General features: G+C 37.8%; 1 protein-coding gene across 1 annotated transcript in view; it reads left to right on the top strand.

Moving 5' to 3' along the window:
* The window catches only part of LOC140238286 (cubilin-like), an 83,551-nt gene extending 67,293 nt beyond the window's left edge, over positions 1 to 16,258 (top strand). The window contains exons 52-64 of the mRNA XM_072318222.1: positions 38 to 196; positions 929 to 1,114; positions 2,608 to 2,734; positions 3,775 to 3,995; positions 5,547 to 5,752; positions 8,766 to 8,928; positions 10,040 to 10,245; positions 10,980 to 11,124; positions 11,896 to 12,077; positions 12,872 to 13,040; positions 13,672 to 13,913; positions 14,603 to 14,740; positions 16,065 to 16,258. Of these exons, the coding sequence (XP_072174323.1) occupies positions 38 to 196; positions 929 to 1,114; positions 2,608 to 2,734; positions 3,775 to 3,995; positions 5,547 to 5,752; positions 8,766 to 8,928; positions 10,040 to 10,245; positions 10,980 to 11,124; positions 11,896 to 12,077; positions 12,872 to 13,040; positions 13,672 to 13,913; positions 14,603 to 14,722 (2,126 nt within the window). The 3' untranslated portion in view covers positions 14,723 to 14,740; positions 16,065 to 16,258. The remainder of the gene's footprint in view (positions 1 to 37; positions 197 to 928; positions 1,115 to 2,607; positions 2,735 to 3,774; positions 3,996 to 5,546; positions 5,753 to 8,765; positions 8,929 to 10,039; positions 10,246 to 10,979; positions 11,125 to 11,895; positions 12,078 to 12,871; positions 13,041 to 13,671; positions 13,914 to 14,602; positions 14,741 to 16,064) is intronic.
* Positions 16,259 to 20,229: the final 3,971 nt, after the last annotated feature.

Here is a 20,229-nt window from a genome sequence, read left to right as displayed (position 1 = left end):
CTATTTTTGCATTTTGTCTGTGTGTGTTTTATGACAGAATGTGGCGTTGAGTACAGAGAGGTGCATGAGGGCAGTATTCACTCACCAGGCTATCCCAACGTCTTGTATCCCAACAATGCAAACTGTGACTACAAGCTGACCTTTGATGCCACAACTCCAGTTCTGTTGAACTTTGAAGATCCATTTGATGTGGAGTGTAAGTCTCAGTTTCATGAGGGCATAGTATTGCAGAATACATGGCCTAAATGGATACATGGCCACCATCAGTTGCTCAGTATGTAGCTTTCAATTAATGAAGCTAGATTTGCACATGTATGTGCATGACATGTATGTGTATGATTGTCAAAAAATGATTTGGTTAGTATCCACCAAAGACATGGTGATAGTAAGTTAACTGCATTTCTTTTTTTACATGCCCAAATTCTTTCCCTGCGGCCAGTGATAACCAGGCAATATGCAGTTGCCTGATTTCAATTTTTGTTAAATGTTATGATGATCATGTTAAAGGGATCGTATGGTTTTGGTTGAGACCTTTTTCAGGTTTCTAACATTTTTTGGTGAGATAATGAGAAACCGCTTATGAAATATGAAAAAGCATGTAATTCTATGAGGAATTCGACGTTTATTCATGATGAAAATTGGTTTTGAAATGGCTGAGATATCCAAAAAAGAGCGATTCTAATAAATTGTGGGACCCACACTTTATTACGATCGCTTTGTTTTTCTTTGTTTTTGGATGTTTCAGTCATTCCAAACCCGATTTTCATCTAATAAACTTTGAATTCCTCTTAAAATGGTATACCTTGTACTATATTATAAGTGTTTTCTTGGTATCTTGCAAAAAGTTAAATGCCCAATTCTCATCTCCACCAATACTGTACCATCCCTTTAAAGAGAAGGTCTGAATGTTTTACTCACCAACTTGCAGCCCATGGAACTTGTGCTTATGATGGAGTAAGGGTGTATGCTGGCACCGATGCCCAGGGGACGTTGGTGGGCACCTACTGTGGCACCTCAACTCCGTCAGACTTCGAGGTTGTCGGTCCCGTTTTCATCAACTTTTACACTGATGGCAGTGTTCAGGGGACTGGATTTCAGCTCAACTTTGAATATGGTATGTATTAAAAGTGCCATGATGTCTTAAAAGTGATAATGTACAATTCTTGTCTGTTGTCTTGTTTATTGGTTGGTGGATGTTTTCTGAAGAAAGCTTTTTTTCAGAAGTGGGAGGAAGAGTTCCGAAGTGATGTGAATGTGTCACGGCATGTAACATCTATCACTGCATGTACTCAGCATGTGCATTTGGCTAAAAGAGTAGCATGTGATATTGTATCATGATATCATAATGTACAGTGTGATAATTATGCTGTTATTTTTGCATACAGATATTTTTCCGAATGAGGAGGTAACAGACATTTTCCTAAGATGTTTTCGCAATTTGAAACTGATGTTATCGTAAGTGCACTATTTGCCTAGCATATAGTGACATTTTTGTGGGTTGTTAAATTCGTGGTGCAGCAGTGATTTGCGCAATTTGCAAAACTTAAACCCTCTCAAAACTAACAGCTTACACATGTACAATAAGGTGGCTAGGACTTTTATTACAAATAATGTAATAAGAGGTATGTAATAAGCAACTTGTTCAGATACAATGTATGTGTTTATGGGCATCCTGATTGCAATTTAAGACCACAATACTGTACGAGCTGAAATCTTCGCGTACAGATATTTTCGCGAATTGCTACTTGGAGGACATTTTCGCGTGTTGTTTATTTCGCGGTTACGAGGGTCTAACTGAACTTACTAAATCGCGCGTTGTTATTTTCGCGTGTTGTTATTTTCGCGGTTCGAAGGCGATTCGCGAAATTCGCGAAAATAAAACCACCGCGAAAATTTCAGCTCGTACAGTACATCATGCAGTTCTTGAATTAAAACTGTGGGCATGTGTATGTCATACATTTATTACCGCTGCACTGCATTGTAGAATACAGTGAGTATACCACCACGACTGTGTGCTTGATACATATAAATCTCTTGATCTAACATCGCAAGAGGTTGTAGATCGTAAGGAATGTAATGGCCTCCGTCAAAATTTGTGTGGATGCCCAAGGTACAAACTTATTTGGTGTTACTCATCATAATTGGTTATACAGTGTAGGAGTGTGATGAAGGTGTTGTATCTGTTGGATTTTTTGTAGAATCACATGTGCAGAAGCAGCAGACTATTACTTGACTGCACATGAGTGAACAAAAAAATCTCTCCATTTCGCAGCAGGCATCTGAAAGAATGATATCTTGATGACCATCAAGCTTTCCCATAAGAAAAAAAAAACTGTTAAAAGTGAGCTTCATTTCAGTTATAACTTCTGTCTGATTGAATTTATTATTATTTTCTTTTAACAAAAAATATAGAAATTACAAATGATTAGAATATGTTCATTCTTTCTTTCTTTCCTTTTTTTTTTTGGCACAATATTTCTAAGTCATTTGAAGAGTTCTAGAAAGGGACAAAGGAATGTTGATTTATCAAGTCAAGTGTATATAACATTTCCTGGTTGTTTTCATCGCAGATTTGATATGACACATTGTTTCTACTTTCTCCTGTAGGTTGTGGAGGTGTTTTCACCGGTGACTCTGGCGTCATCCAAACTCCACCCCACATTGTTGAGTACAGGAACGACCAGAACTGTACATGGATCATCACTGTTAACAGCGACAAAATCGTGGAGTTCAAGTAATATTCTCAGAAAATCTCAGATTAAGAAAAAACATTTCCTTCATTTCTTCTTGCATACCTGTACATAGTCTTAGCACCATGTTTGCGTGTATATATATGTGACCTGCTACCACAAAAGGATCCTAAAGTCAGGGGAGGTTGATTTTCTGAAAGTGACATGACATTGTTTTTTTATTTGTCCGCTTTAATTTCATGTATGACACGACTCATAAAAATGCAGAGATAATGATTTTATGAAAGCATGTTGAGTGGTCTAGGAAATAAGCATTTGGAGAGAATCACCTTCAAAGTTTTCCTTCTGACGCAGATCAAAGGGAGGTAAGACTGTTTCCACCTCTTGACAATAAAAGGTATGCTTCTAGCAACCCCCGCAATCTTCATTCAAGCTTAGCACCAGTGGTCTATGCATGACCAATCAATAATCAGTATGCCATGCACTAACCAATAAGATCACTCCCTCATTGCTTGGGGCGGAGTCTATCTGCAGCACTAAATCCAAATCTTTGGGGATGTTTTTGTTCTGTTGAAAGTCAGAAAATCAAGGCTCACTAAAACGCTAATTTCTTGCCTTTCCTTTGATCATTTAGCATCAAAATTTCAGCAGATGATAGATAAAACATTCCACTACAAAACTTATGTCGAGAATAGGTATTCGGTGGTTTTGACTGATTTTGATGATCTGACTTTAAACTTGATTTTCTCAGCTCAGCCGTAAGCGACTTTCAGATCCTTTTGTTGTGGCGGGTCACATGTGTGTCTGTGTGTATCTGTCTGTGCATATGCTTGTCCATGTACAGGCTGTACATGTCAGTGGTAATATAGGAAAGACTGTAAAATCCATATCAAGAAGTCAACCAGAAAAGGCAAACTTGGCTTTTGTGATTTCTAACACAATGATCAACAGGTTATACGAGCACTCATGTTATGGGACACTTTGGCCAACAAAACCAGATAAACTGAAGCATGCTTATTGATCTCTCTTTAATAGCAAACATGCACATCATATTGTCTATTTCACTTTGTGTCCTTTTGTCAAGATTTGAGACATTTGAGCTGGAAGCTCACAGCAACTGTGCCTATGACTACGTGCAGATCTACGATGGAACCGATTTCAGCACGCCTCTCACGGGACGCTTCTGTGGGGACGTGACACCAACTGGATTCTTCTTCAGCACTGGGAACTCTATGCTCATCAACATGGTTACCGATTACTCCGTCACTGCGGCAGGCTTCACAGGCGCATACGTGGCTACTTACGGTGGGTACACTTTATAGAGACGGACTGATTTTCCTACAAGACGCATTTCCCATAGACACCTGCCCCAATATACTCAGAATTCGTCCTCAACGGGTTAAGACGGAACAGCTGTGCCTTATGAATATCTGATATGGCTTCAAATTTTGAAGCTCACAGGGATACCAGATTTCAGGCAAAGGCCCAAATTCTTTCCCTCGCAGTATCGAAATTCAGTCTCTTTCATGTACAAGCCTGCTTCTTTTAGATGATTTTCAGGTCCTTTCTTTCTTCGTTACTGGTATCCCTGAACTCTGTTTGGTATTAACAGCCTGTCCAATATGTATTAAAGGACAAGTTCACCTTCATATACATGTGGATTGAGTAAAGGCAACAATATTAGTAGAACACATCAGTGAAAGTTTGGGGAAAATCCGGCAATCCGTTCAAAAGTTATGGATTTTGAAAGTATCTGTGCAATCACTGCTGGAGGAGAAGACTATTACTACAGTGTATGATGTCACATGCGTACAACAGTATAAGGAAAATAAAAAGAGAATTTCACAAAACTTGACTTTGTGAATAAAGTGCACATTTCTTCGACATGTTACTGACTTATGTTCGGGGTAATATTATTTCCCCTGACATCTGAAAGAGATAAGTCGAGTGTTTTGTTATTATGTGAGAAAAGTGAGAATATCTTGAATTTTCTTTATACTTTCTTTATATAGTTGTACTCATATGACATCACAAGCTATAGTAGTCTTCTAATCCAGCCGTGACTGAGCAGAAACTTCAAAAATTCATAACTTTTGAACGGATTGTCCGATTTTGCTCAAACTCTCATTGATGTGTTCTACTAATATTGCTGCATTCATTCAACCCACATGTCTAAGAAGGTGAACTTGTCCTTTAATCAGTCTCGGGATAAAAAGATAAACCCTGAGTAACATGTCATGCTAAGATCGATAATTAGTTGAAACAAAAACCTGGAAACAAACTTTCTGTTGCGACGTTTCACCAATTATCAATTGGCTTCTTCGGACCAATGATGTGCCCGTTGATAGAATGGCCCTTATTTGATTCAACCAATTGTTGATCGTGTACTTCTACTGGATGAATGAAAAGAATTATAGTACATCAGTCTATGTTATGCTAAGATTGATGTGTAAAGTTTTGTTTACTTCTATCTGTACTAAGTTGCAATGGCAAATAAAAATAATATTCATCATCACAGTCTTCAATACATTCTTGGTCACTGGAGATGCCCCAACAATATTCTATCAGGTAGCATGCCATTCCTTACATTTTTGACAGATTTGATTTTTATTCAAGGTCCATAAGTAAAATAATTTTATTATTTATTTTCCCAATGCCAACCCTATGGAGTAATGCATTCACTAGTTGTGGATTTTAGCTGCATTTTTGTATAATAATCTGACGTGAACAGTAAGTAGACTAAGTACAGCATTTGTATCTCAGCTTACTGGTCATTAAAAACCTGCTGTACTGATGGTCCAGTACCAGCAGAGATGTTTGAATGACCACATCATCCACGGTATCACTTCCATGCAGGACCTGCCCAGGGCTGTGGGGGTACGTTAACCGATGCATCCGGCAGCATCAGCTCCTTCGACATAAACAACGATGGCCAGTATGAGAATTCCGTGGACTGCAAGACACAGATTCTCTTGCCCGATATCAACACGGCAGTCCAGCTGAACTTTACAGGGTCGTTCGACGTTGGGAGCACTGGAAGTTGCGATGGAGACTACATTGAGGTGAGCGTAGTCCTCCATGGGGAGGATGTAACGGAGATTGTGTGGTCCGACAAGCCTGCCTGACTTGTATTGTAGACTTCTTTTATAAGCCACTTTAAAGGGAAATTTTCCCCAAAGTATATATTGCAGTATTAAAAGTGAATGTGACCATTTTAGCAGAACACATCAGTAAGGTTGAGGAAAATCAGACCATTATTCAAAGTTTATGCATTTTAAAATTTTAATGCCGTCATCACTGGACAAGAAGACTACAGCAGTGTGTGATGTCACTGTAGATGGGCCTATAATGAAAACATGAAGATAATTCCACAAGATTTCATTTTTTTTTTAAATGAAAAGTTAATGCTCCTTTGACCTATTACTGGCATATGATAATGATAAGAGTATTCCCCCTGCTTTTTGAAAGAGCTATGTAAATTTCTCTTTCATCATTAGAAGCTACAAAAATGAAGTTGTGTGAAATGAATTTGATTGTTAAGAATCAATAAGAAATATGCAAACTGATACTGAACTAATCATAATCTGAAACTGAGATTGAGCTGCCTATATCACTGTTCTGCCTGACAAGGTCTTTAAACAATGACAAACCTAGTGAGTTTGGCCAACTTAAAGGGAAGGTAAACCCAAAGAACAATGTGGATTGAGTGAAAGCAGCAACATTAGTAGAACACATCAGTGAAAGTTTGAGAAAAATCGGACAATCGATGCAAAAGTTATGAATTTTTAAAGTTTTGGTGTTGGAACCGCTGGATGAGGAGACTACTAGAGGATATGACGTATGAGTGGACAACAATACAAAGAAAATATAAAGGATATTCAACAAAAATTCACTTTTCTAGAATTATGAAAGAGCAGTGGACCAACCGCTTTCAGAAAGCAGGGGGAATAATTGCTACCCTTAACATATGTCAATATCAAGTTGATGGAATTTGTAATTTTCATGAAAAATGAATTTTTGTAGTATTTTCTTTATATTTTCTTGATATTGTAGTCCACTCATACGTCATAACCTCTAGTAGTCTCCTCATCCAGCGGTTCCAACACCAAAACTTTAAAAATTCATAACTTTTGCATCGATTGTCCGATTTTCTTCAAACTTTCACTGATGTGTTCTACTAATGTTGCTGCTTTCACTCAATCCACATTGTTCTTGGGGTTTATCTTCCCTTTTAACACAGGCGCTATTTTGTGCCCACCAAAGAGCAAGCCAAAGAGGTTCTATATGTTATAGAGTGCGCGCTCGCATATAGATGCGGGGCCAATTGAACAACCCGCTGCCATTAGCAAAGCGGTCGAGAAGACGAGCATTCGCGAAGGTACCACACGTTTCTGGTAGTCGACCTCTTTCATGCGCGCGCCACTGTTCAATTGGCCCCGTTTTCGATTGTACGCACTGAATGGTGAGCGCTTACTCTATTACATAATATTACAGAACCTCTTTGGTGGGCACACAATGGCGTCCATAGATCGAAAAACTCATAACAGGGTTGGCCAAACTCTGTAATAGAAGGCTCTGATCTCAGCTGGAGTCTGCTGCCCTCTGAAGTTCAATTTCCATCAACAGATTTATGTACATGGTCGTATATCGTTTGCTTGAGTAAACTATGCAACTTTTGCATGCTGACATGTATGCTGAGAATGGATGAAATATTTTTAGGTTTTGCAGAACTTCTTTTACCACTACCTATTATTTTTGGCCCTCAAGATAATATTTGACATGAAAAGGAATCACAAATTAGTCCTCATTGTCAAGCATCAAAATTAGTGAATTTTTATACAAATGACACATGGGTCAGAATGCATCTGTAGGAATTATGTGCATAAGGTGACTGTGGAATGCTTAACCCACAAGGTGAAGCGGAGTGGGCTTAGGCTAAATTCCATAGTTAACGCATGCACACTATTCCGACTGACGAACGTAAAGACGTCATCTGTGTTATAGAATGGGTAATTTTCTTGCCCAAAATCATTTTTCTGTCATTGTTACCCAATGGCAAATTTACTGGATGCATTTCCTTTTGGCTTGCCATAGACTAGAGGCCAAAAATCATGCATCCAGTACTTCAAAACCATGCATCCAGTATTTACTGGGTGCATGGCAAAAGTACCGGATGCTTGATTTTCTAGCCAATAGGCATCGCTTACTGAGTGCACGAACGCTTAATGCGCAAGCCTTTTCTACAAGTGCACATACTCTTTAATACTGCAAGTGTGCGAAAAAATGTTTACCACTGTGACACAGCGTGTGACCAGTAAAAGAATCAGTAAATAGCTCTTGACCAATGAGATTGCAGGATTCTCTCTACCAATTCTGTGAATAGTGTTGTGGGTGAAGTTTATGTAAAAGAAGGATCATGCTTGTTACCTCCGCCAAGGAAGGAGGCTAGTATGTTTTTGTTACCATTGGTTTGTTAGTTACATGTAGTTTGTTAGTTTGTTTGTCTGTGTGCAAAATAATTCAAAAAGTTGTGCATGGATTTGGATGAAACTTGCTGGAAAGGTTGAGAATGGCACAAGGAAAAGATGATTAAATTTTGGTGGTGATCGGGAAATTTTTATGGATTTTATGAAGAATTTTCAATATTTTGGCAGGAAGGGTCAATGAACTTGGGAGTTCAAGCTGCACATTTTTGAGGTTTTCATACACGCACTATAAAGTGCGTGCTCCAGTTTCTGCTAGGGCGAGATGCGCCGCGCAGCTGAGGGTCTATGACGTAACAAATTTAGGCTTCTATATTGGGAAATCGGGTGATTTTTCAGCACGCATATGTATGGGTGGAAATCACTGATCTCTATGGAAGAGCAAGATCATCATTGGTAAGTAGCTGCTTGGCGGAGGTCTGCGCTCTCAGAGTGCTTTTCTAGTTTCAGAATGTAATGATTAAATGTACAAAGAGAAGGCACAACTGTCCATACTGCATACGACAGTCAGATTGCTCCATTTACAAAACGTAGTCTTCTGAAGTAACCTTTTGGTCACCTCTCTGTGGATTCTATGTTGTCTCTCACTCAGATCCGGGATGGACTTGGCTCCTCTGCACCGTTTGTTGGGAGGTTCTGTGGAAACAAGGCACCCCCTGTGATCACTCTCTCCGGTAACAAGGCTTACGTCGTCTTCCACACAGATGATACAGGGGCGGGCTCTGGTTTTACGATGGCCTACACATCAGTTGATTGTAAGTGTGTGTGACTGCAGTTGATATTATAAAGTTGCTGGTCCTTTTGTAGGTCATGCAAATCAGGACATGGGTGCTATGTTCTAAGGGTTTTGTATGACTTCAACTATCAATTGCAACCAGTCGATATCTAAGAAAGATGATTTCAGGTTTTTTGTACTGTAAAAGTGGTTTCTTTCGCGGTGGTTTTATTTTCGCGCTTTGAGGTTGAACTGCGAATTTAACATCACACGAAAATGTTTTGAACTCGCCGCTTGTTGCAACACTACTGCGCACATGCACACACAAAGATTTCGTGCATTGAGTGTATTGATGGTCAACACACACACAGCGATACCGTGCAATGTAGGTACAAGCATGTTATAAAGTACTCGAGAGACAGGATTTCAGGTAAGCCTGCATTTATTTTTAATTTCTATTTAATAAACAAAAGAATAATTGGATTATAGTTTGGGGTTTCATGTGCAAAATAAAACAGTTTTTGCCGACTGTGAATTCACAGATTTTGCCGACCCCAAATTTATAAACCCACGCGAAAAAGTCGGCACTGATGGAAACCGTGAAAGTATCTGTACGCGAAAGAAACCACTTTTACAGTAGGTCTTGTCACGTATGAAATCAATGTGTAAACTTTGTATATTTAAAATATTTAATATTTTTTTATCCTGAGAAGTTACTAAATTGTCTTGAAAGTCAGCAGCAGAGATCAAATCAAATTGTATCAAATCATGTTAAACCATGGTAGTTTGAACTGTAATAGGTCCTGTCATGAACCCTGTCTGTAATTGGCTGTCTTTTTACTCTGTGGGTGTTGGGAGAATATCAGGTAGTCCAATAAAGACAGCTATCATTCTTGTACAGTGCACTCCCATTATAACGAACATGGTTATAACAAATTTCCAGTTAAGTTACATTACAACAATATAATTATTGTCTCTAGTATTTGTTTTTATTTGTTTAGTTATAACGAAATTTCAATTTAACGAAAGAAAACTGCTGATCCAGAGGACTTTGTTATTACAGGAGTCTACTGTAATATAGAAAGTCATGCTGTTTATTAAATCAAACATACTTACAAAGTCAAACAACAAACTCTTTGCTGTCTCTGCAGTGCCATGTGGAGGAATCCTGTATGCTGCTGACACCCCACAGACGCTAACCTCGCCCAACTACCCTGCTAACTACTCGGTCAACCAGCGTTGCGGCTGGACCATTGACGGCACCAATGCCACCAACAAGATCAGGCTGACGGTCACAGATCTTAGTCTGGAGAATGACTGCGACAACGATTACGTCGAGTTCCGCGACCAGCCAGAGGTGATTCTTCACTCTATGCACACCTCTAGCTGATTGTGATGTCCATTTGGAGAGAATCTCTGCTAGGGTTAGGGTTAGGGTTAGGGTTAGGGTTAGCATGCTGACCTTAAAAACATGGATTGCTGTGAAAGAGGATAGTGAAAATTGTGCCATGTTCAGGTCAATTAATAATTAATCAAATGCCAGTATTAGTTTAACCCATATAATGCCTATGAGATCAGGTGATGAGGCCAATTACATCACAACTCTCTTGTTCATTTGCATGCTAATCCAAAGTACTTCTACTACTACTTTCACCACTGCTACTTCTCCTCCTTTTTGTCTTCTTCTTCTACATCTTTCTCTTCTTATTTTTATGGGAGTGTGCTTGTTTATGATGACATCATTGTTCTTATCGTTGTTATAGTTAAATATTTTATTATTGTCGTGATCATCACAAGAAATCTCTTAGATGTTCACATCACGTCAAGTTCCATCCTGGAAACTTTTACTTCTGATACTTTTGATGATGATGATGATGATGATGACTATCATTGTTATTATTATTGTAAAGTTATAATTGTTTTTATTATCTTGTATTCTTTCTGTTGAATAATATATTATTATAGATCATTATCATTCATGATTGCCCATTTCATGATTGCTGTTTCCTTAATCATTAATGTCTTGATTGCACTCAAGTGATTTTGGCTGAATTGTGAACTGATTTAGGATTTCATATTTGCTGCTCCCAGAATTCAGGACATGTTCTGCGTTACTGTGGGACCAACATCCCGCCGGTCTTTGATTCCAGTGGACAGACGGTCTTGGTCTACTTTGCAAGTGACTCCGCCCCCAGAACCACCTACAAAGGCTTCTCCTTAGAGTACCAGATAGCTGGTAAATTCCCTCTTTCTTCTTTTTCAGTCAGCCATGATAGAGCAGACAAGTTCAAAGTACATCATATCAAAGTCTCATGCGTGTTTTGGTTCTGGCTCAGATGAGCTACTGCAATGCTTCATTTTTCTTTTTAAAATTTAAAGATTGAAACTTTCGGGTACAAATTACAGAGTACAGCTTTTCTTGAATTTTGTATTGTAAACATATCATACCAATTCATCTATTGTCATGTCGTAACCCAAACACAGGCATTCTATTTCATTGTTTTCGGCATATGGCCCCTGGGAAAAACCTGAATTATTTGTTTGGTTTATATGTATGGTTTGGATTATTTCTGCATTCGACCAGACGAAGTTGTCATGAATATGCATTTGTGCCAAGTGGGTGTGGCCTGTTCAGCCCATGTTGGAGTAGAGGATGGATCGAGACTAGGGATGATAGTGCTCAAGGCGAGGGGAGGAATGAAGTTTTGTTGTTACTTTTAGTCTGGTATGTTGGTGATGATTTGTTTGTTGTCAGAAATGATACGTGTGACAAGTTGTTGTGCCACCAATATTTTCCTCCCTTCTGTTATAAAGTATTTAATGCCATTGAAAAGAAACTGTACTGAAAAAAACATTTTGTTATTAACATTCTAATAAGCTATTATATATTGGTAACTACTAACTTTTTTTTTTATTATTATGTAGAAAGAAACACTAGTTTCTTACAGTCTAGTCTATTTGTCTGAACCTCTCTTTGATATAACTATTCTTTCTGTTCCCTCCCCAGACTGCAACAGGAACTACAACACCACCCACGGCACGGTGATGTCTCCTGGTTACCCGAACATCTACAACAACGGCCACAACTGTAGCTGGCGCATCACCACCCCAGCAGACACCTTCGTTGCCCTCTACTTCACCCACTTCAATGTGGAGGGAGCCACGTCCTGTGTCTTTGACAGCGTCACTGTGAGTGCTATCCCTACTACATATTATCTTCTATGATAAGAATACATTATTACTAAACTCTTTCCCCATTTTTGGACAATGTGTGTGTTCAGGATTTCACTGGAATTTTGAGGTGGTTATAATGAGAGGGTTGAACCAAGACAAAAGGGCCATTCTCCACAAAAAAAATGGTAATGTTTTACACCTCTATACTACTGCTCAAAAAACTCTGTTAGCTTTGCCCCCCCCCCCCAAACAAAAAGTGCTCATGGGCTGTATGACTCATTTGCTGTGTAACTTCTTGCCTTTGTGGTTTGCGGCTATCGAACTTGTGCACCCTAAAATATAGCCAGTTGGAACTTAATCTCTTGAACCTCCTTGGTTTAACCAATGTGGTATGGTTATGTGCAATTCTCACAAAAGATTATGATTTTTGCCTTCAAAATATATATATATATATATATTTTTTTTTTTTTTTTTTTTTTTTTTACTGTGGATCAACATGCTGTTGTTGTTGTTGTTTATTTTGTTTTTGTTCTATGATGTGCAGAGGTTAGCAGCCCTGACAAAGTTGTTACATGTACCAAGGTTTAAAGCATGACATTTATAGAACCAAGTTGCAAAGTCTTCTCCTAAAAGGAAACTTTTAGGGGAAGACAAGGCAATATCTCGGTCAGTGTCATTCAGGTAGAGAAAATTATTATTTTTTTTGTGTGTGTGTACATTTGATAAAGAACAGATATGAAATTGATTTCCAAGTTTATTGAATAATCATCCCCATCTCTTCTCTCTGTGATGCGAATGAAACACGAAAGGTTTACAATGGCTCAGACAGCTCGGCCCCGATCATCGGGACCTTCTGCGGGAACACGGTGCCCCCGCCGATCTTTGCCAGCGGGAATGAGCTCTACATCCGCTTCATTACAGATTCATCCATCACCTATGGAGGCTTTGATGCCACCTTTACATCAGCCGCTGTCCAGGGTGAGAGCTACAATATTGTGTAGATTCCTGTCGGTCAGTGGCTTTCCCTATCTATCTTTTCTTTTTCTCTTTTTCCCCCGTAAATCTACGCAGCCAGGCTAATGATAGATTTTTATGTGTGTTGATGTGTTTGTGTATGAATGTTAGTGCGACTATGCCTCAAATGTTTTTCTTTGTTTTCTGTAATGATTGCATTTACTTGTTTGTTTATACTGTGTAATTCTTGTTTTATGGTCTGGTTTCATAATTGCGCATCATGATTCTTTTAAGATGTCAAATGATGCAATGTTTTTCAAAATGTTGTCCTTTATTAACTCTAAGATGAACCTGGAATACCAAAAGTAGTAGTTTAAGTTGGGTTTTTTGAAGGAGTAATTGAATGCTGTGAATTAATTTCTGCTGTTACATGGAATGAATGTTAGAACCCTGTGTGACAGGTTTTTGAACAAACCAGATATTGGAGAGTGAGGGTGCATCTGTGATGAGAGTGTCTGTGGCACTGGATACGCACTCTGCAGAAATTCATTTTGACACATACACATCCCAGAGAGGGGAGCAAAGTATGACCTGTGATTCTTACACCATGCTTTAACGTGGGTGACAAAGTGCCTGTGATCTTCCCCCTCCCCAGGTTGTGGTGGTCAGCTGATGGGACGACATGGCAGCTTCACCAGCCCCATGCACCCCGGGGAATACCCAGCCTCCCAGACCTGTGACTGGAACATCGAAGTGCCGGCTGGGGGGCAGTCAGTCACCCTCTCCTTCACCAACTTTGCGGTGGAGGGTACAGAAGGGGAGTGCGCCCAGGACCGGTTGGAGGTATACGATGGGACTGATGCCAGTGCACCACTCTTTGGGCGCTACTGTGGGACAGTAAGTGAATCTTGTTGTTATCATTCATTCGTGCTAAAAGAGCTAGACACCGAAACCAGAAACCAAGAAGCAAAAAGAACATATTTTGATTATATCAAAGACTAGAGGGGATCATGCAATCTTCATTATTCCATCTGTGTTTGAATGCCCAGTCTCAGATACTGTCTCATCACTGCACTCTTTTTTTTTTCTCTCTCTCTTTTTTTTTTTTTTTTTTTGGGGGGGGGGGGTTTAAAGGGCAAGTTTTATAGGGATTACGTATAAAGTGTCGATGTACTGTAAAACAAATATTCGCGTGCATTTTAATTTTTCGAGAGCCAAGATTTGCGAAATTCAAATGCACATGAAAGTTCTTGTCTACACTATACACATTGAATGTGAGAGGCAACTCACAAAAAATTTCATGCTGCGAAAAAGCCAGCAGCTCCAATTTGCAAAAATTTCATGCCGCGAAAATATCGCATTTTACAATATTACCTTGTTAACTTGCAGCCAAGGACAGTGTACATGAATGTTACATATAATTGCCTCATATGGAATATGGATGGCAATCTTATGAGATTGTGATTGGATTGTCATCAATGATATACATTTATGATTATATCTGGGAAGATTTGTAATTTATGTATAACCTGAACATGTATGACTTTCATTTGGTTTTTTCTTTTTGTTTGTGTTTACAAATGCAGTCACGCCCTGCTGACATTAGAGGAACTGGCAGAAATTTATTTGTCCGATTTATTACAAATGGACAGAATCCGTCTGGCAATTTCCAATATACTGGTTTCAGAGCTATATTTGAAAGCTGAGGTCTTAAGTATGGTGAGGTAAGCTGAGAGAAAAACATTATCTTTACTTGTTGCAATTGATCTCTATATTTGTTTATTCTCTTTTCCTGGTGATAAGTGGAAGAATGCTTGAGTACTTGATTGCATGAGCATATTATAAGTTGTTTGTATATTTTGTTTGTTTGTTTGTTTGTTTACAGTGGCCTCATCATACTTTAGAGAGGAAAAATTTGTTTTGGACTGTAAAAGAATTACATTGCTCACTATTTTTATGCAAGAACTTGCCACTTGAATCATGAATGCTAGCAAGAAGTCAGTGAAAGTGCAGTATTTTGTGGAGACCACATGTGTCAAAGCTGTAGGTGTGTGGGACTAGGCATTGGTACCAGTTGAAATGTCAAGGATAAAATTGTCACGGGTAAAAATGTCAGGGGCAAAAATAATTGATGCACATTTTTTTCCCACCCCTGATATCTTTCACTTCTTACATTATTACTCAGGACATTTTTTTCCCCCAGTGACGTTTTGACAGCCAACATATTGAGCTCATTTTCACAAAATCTAATTTTTCATGAAAAGTACACATTCTGTCAACTTGTTACTGCCATAATTATGTTAACTCATTGAGGATGGTCTGGTTTAGCTACAACACACATTTCCCACTGACCCCTGCCCGAGTATACTTGGGACTCGTCCACAACGGGTTAAAGGGGATTACTAGTAACTGATCCGTGGGAATGCTGGGGGATGATTGTTCCAATTCTTGTGGGATTCATTTAAGAGTACATTATATATCTATTGTTGTGTGAAAATTATTTGCTTCAGAACGGTCTCATATTCAAGTAATGAACAGTTTAATGCCCCGTCACTGTACAGGCATGCTAACTTGGAAACATTAAACATTAAACTGCACATTACATTCCCACTGATCAGTTACTAGCCATCCCCTTTAAGGGTAATATTGTTCCCTCTTCTTTGTGAAAGAGGTAAATCAAGTGCTCTTTCATTGTGCTAGGAAAGTGAAAATATGTTGAATTTTCTTTATATTTTCTTCATAATGTTGTCCATAATGATTTTATGAAGTGTAGTAGTCTCCTTGTCCAGCAGTGATGGCACAGAAACTTTAAGAATTCATAACTTTTAATCTGTCGTCTGATTTTCCTCAAACTTTTACTGATGTTTTCTACTGATGTTGCTGCTTGCACTCCAACCATATTTTAGTTTGGGTTTCATTTTAATTTTAATTGATCTTGTCTCTGATATAGAAACATTTCCTATATGATTTGATGCATTGTAAGATAATGGAGATGTCACATATGATTTCATTTGTTGTTGTCTTTGTTCTTTCATTCTCTTGATTCAGCTTACCACCATGTTCCAGAGTGATTCGCCGCATGATAACAAACACATGTGACTCTCATACCTTTGTTAACTACCGATATATGTACATGAATATCACATTCCCACCCTCGGCTGTAAGTCTTCAAATGACATGGGGTCAGTGTGTGATAAGTGTTCCTGTGGTGAACTACTGAACACAAGATTACAAATCTTTTATCTTTTTTTTTTCTTTTTTTGTTGTTGTAAGGAAACTTGTGTAGAAGAAAATTGTCAAAAAAAAAAACCCACAAAGCAACACAGACCAAACAGCTAATAGATGACAATCATGTAGTGAAAATAGAATGTGTGTTAAGCACATTCGAAAATTGTATTCTATTGTATGTATTCATGAAATAAATTGATTTGATGTTTCTATGAATGGAGAACTAGTGGAATGTACGTGTATGTCAAATTGTACTCTATCTCATGATATCAAGTTCTATACAGATAATAAAAAGTTTATGCAAGAAAGTATTATATATGTGTGAAGGCAAAATATATACATGTATTTCACAACTTTGCCAGGGAAGTATGCATATGGAAGTCTCTTTTTAACTTTCACAAGCAGTGAGTGCTAATATTCAAAATTCAATAAGTCTGCACAAACATTGCAAAAGTATTGTTGATCAAAGATATGATAAGAAACTATACTCTGCTTGTTGCATGTACCAAAAGCAACACCAAATGTTTTTCAGTGAAGTACTTCCTCCTTGTAAACAGAATGACGCATCAGATTTAAAGTACAACGTATGTGTGCTATAAACTCCTGTTGCCCATTTTTACTCGATTTGAGTCACACAAAGTGTTCAGTTTACCATGAAGGAAGCTACTGTGTGAAAAGTCAGGGATGAAAAATGCAAAAAAAAGGCAACAAAAGAGGGGAACTTTGTCACCAGAAACAGCAGGTTTCAACACAAAAAAAAAAAAAAAAAAAAAAAAAAATGAACAAGAGACACGTCATCATGCGTACTTCTCTGTCAAATTGTTCAGAAATTACTTCTGTTTCTCATGTTTTCAAAGTTTTACAGCTAACTTTGTAATGATGTGGAGTGAGCTCTATCAGGTTGACTATCTGTGGTATGTCTCAAACTTGATCAAGGCTAAATGTCCATTAAAAGTAACTGTATTTTTGTAGCAGTGCATGCTTTTAGCCTGTGGTGGTAATATTCATATGTACATACTTCAAAGAGTGTGCAACTATGTGATCATCATTTCTACTGAATCTGATGCTGATGTCTGACTTCTAAGTAATCTTCATTGTTTATACATGTGATGCTCAGTATCTAACAAAATGCTTACAAAACTTCCTGGCGATTCTGTGGAAACTTAATATACAGCGAAGGAAAATATGACAAGAAAAATCAATCTTAGTAGCCCCTGCTAATAATGACTAGAAGTTCACTCTCTTTTTTAATACCTTCACTGCTAAGCAACAAAAACGAATGTAGGAGTAGTTATATGTATATTTTGATAATTATGATCACACACAGCATATGCTACCAAGTTCTAACATTATAGCTGAGACACAGGATAACTCTTTTATCTACATCTGCTATGATTAACTTATCCCATAAAGATTGACAATGTTATACCAGGGTCTTAATGAGTTCATCTTTCATTATGTATGGATTATACACTCTTTCTTTGCTTCATATTCATTCTGAACAAATTATTTCTGGTGTAGATTTCTCACTTCATCACTGAAGTGTCCTAGTGAATCCTAGATAATGAGATAATGAATACATTATATATTTAGGGAGTCTAATCTTTTGCGAATGGGGAGTTCCCAACAGTTTCACGAGAGGTTGAATTTATGATCGTGAAGTACAGTAATGAAAGTTATTTGTACGTGTGCATGTTTCACTTGTGTCAAAATTTCATGTTGTTGAATTTGCGAGAGCACCCCACTCGCAAAATAAAATAAAAACCTTGCGAAATATATGGCATATACAGTAATATGTGTGTATATGGGTAAGAGGGACTGATCGTGTGCTTCCAGAATGTGTCTTTCTGATCTTCTCCTGACTTTTCACCTCAGTCATCTTCATCGTTCCTCCTCCTCCTCCTCCTCATCCTCCTTTTCTTCCTGTCCTCTGTTTCTCCTACATCTTCTACTCGTTCTCTTTTCTTTTCATTCTCTTCTTTCTTTGCTCTGTTCTGTTTTCCCTCTTTCATTGGCTTTCTGTGTTGCTGCCTTTAAAAAAGTGATGAAAAGTGACAAGCCCTCACTCCTAGCATTGTAAACACATACTTAACTCTGTACTGAAAAATAAAAGTAACAACCACAAGGATGTACCATTCCAAAGTGATACAAATGCATCAAATTTTTTTGGTGCTGTGGTAAGGAAGTGATGGAGTATGCTCGGGTGATTGAGATAATTTCTCCACTGCAGTGCCACTCAGAAAATATTGATGCTGTGGCTATTTTAGTTAGAGGCATTACAATGAAGCGAAATGAAGCGACAGACCATGTGCTGGATTTTTTGCAGTATTCAACACTTAATTTGACTTTTTAGTTATAACAGAAACATGACAGCTACCAATTCCAAACTTTGCCAGTATACCAAGAAATAATTTATACATCAAGATTTTTGACAGCGTCCCTGTCAGAAGAAGAGGTGCCTGAGAGCAATGACTTCAACTTTCAGCCAGTCTCATCTGAAATTAGCAATTTGCTTCGTCATGGTATTCCAACTGTGTCAGGGATTATAAAGTTGTAAAAGTTCTCAGAATGTCCATGTAGGTTTTCTTGTCTCATAATGCATTTCAAATTGCCCTCATAGAAGAGGGTTTACCCGGTATTACTTTGAGCTTTGCCATACTTTACTATATACCTGAACTAGCTTGATATTTAAATGCACAACCACTCATGTTAGTTTTATGTTGACCATAAGCTCACTATCAAATTTCCCCAGTCAGATTCTCCATGGCCCATTTATGTCACCTATAGTCCAGGTCCATGCTGTTAGCACCTTTCAACCTCATTCTATTAAAGAGAAAATTCACTTCTAAGTGATTATGAAATTCTGATTGGCCAATAGAACATTATCTTAATGTTTAGCCTGTGTTGACCTCAAGCTATCCTGTATGTTGTGGTAAATTATATGAAATGAATATTCTTATAGAAGATAACTGGAAAGCTTTCAATAGCTGTTAGTCCTTGTTTGATTTTGACATCAAAATTTTCTTTGATTTTAGAAAAGGCTGTAAGGCTTCGTATGCAGTTCACAGGGTGATAAGGTAACTTTTTTCTTGTACAATTGTAAATAAAAGAAGTCTTTCTACTGACTGTAAAGTTTGCTGCAGTCACAACTTGACATTGATTGGAAAAGTGTGCTAGGTTAAGGTATTTTTGGCATGAATCTGGCATATTGTTAGAATCTTATTCATTTTATCATTTTTGTTATTATTTATTAATTTTTAGTATCAATTATCAATTATATATTCTTATTCTTATTTGTAGTGGTTACAGTGATGTGCACTATCAAAGGTTTGTTTGGTTGTTTATTTTTTTTTATTACTACTCCTATGAATGTACATGTGCTAGGCTTTTTTCAACACGATTCCTCAGGAATCTAAAGAGGCTTTGCTGGTAGAAGTGTGGATTTCAAGTACTTAGTAGTTTTAAAGAAAAAAATACCAAACTCTGGTGCTGACAGAAAAAAAGAGAGTCAAATCAGGAACAATGAATTATGCAATTTCGAAAGTCTATGTAAAATACAACTGACATGACTGTGCTCAAGAAATGCACTACCTTTTTAGAAGTGCAACACAAATAAGAAGTGCAACACAAGTGATTCCTCCTTTTCAAATGAGGTTTCAAATTTGAACACAATTTTGCTGTATTCCTGCTATGTCTTCTGTCTGAAATTGTTCACTTTCATCAAGCTCTTTTCATGCGCTGGAATGACGCACTGATGTAATTTGTCAGTAGATGTGTAGGAGGTAACACACAGATGTAATCTTCCCAACTGTTATTAGAACATTAATTTCTTTGCTATTCCCTGCATTGTCTTTCCCATTCCAGCAACTATGCATCTTATATTTCTACATTTTTTGTATAAAATCATGGAAAAACAGATATATTTTTGATATTAGATTAAGATAAAAATAAATTGATTGAGAACTTAAAAGAAAATGGAGTTGAC

This window comes from Diadema setosum, chromosome 14 (genome assembly GCF_964275005.1).
Source record: "Diadema setosum chromosome 14, eeDiaSeto1, whole genome shotgun sequence".
NCBI classification, from domain to species: domain Eukaryota; kingdom Metazoa; phylum Echinodermata; class Echinoidea; order Diadematoida; family Diadematidae; genus Diadema; species Diadema setosum.
The sequence above is the reverse complement of the archived record's forward strand: the minus strand, read 5'-3'. Positions and strand labels throughout refer to the sequence as shown.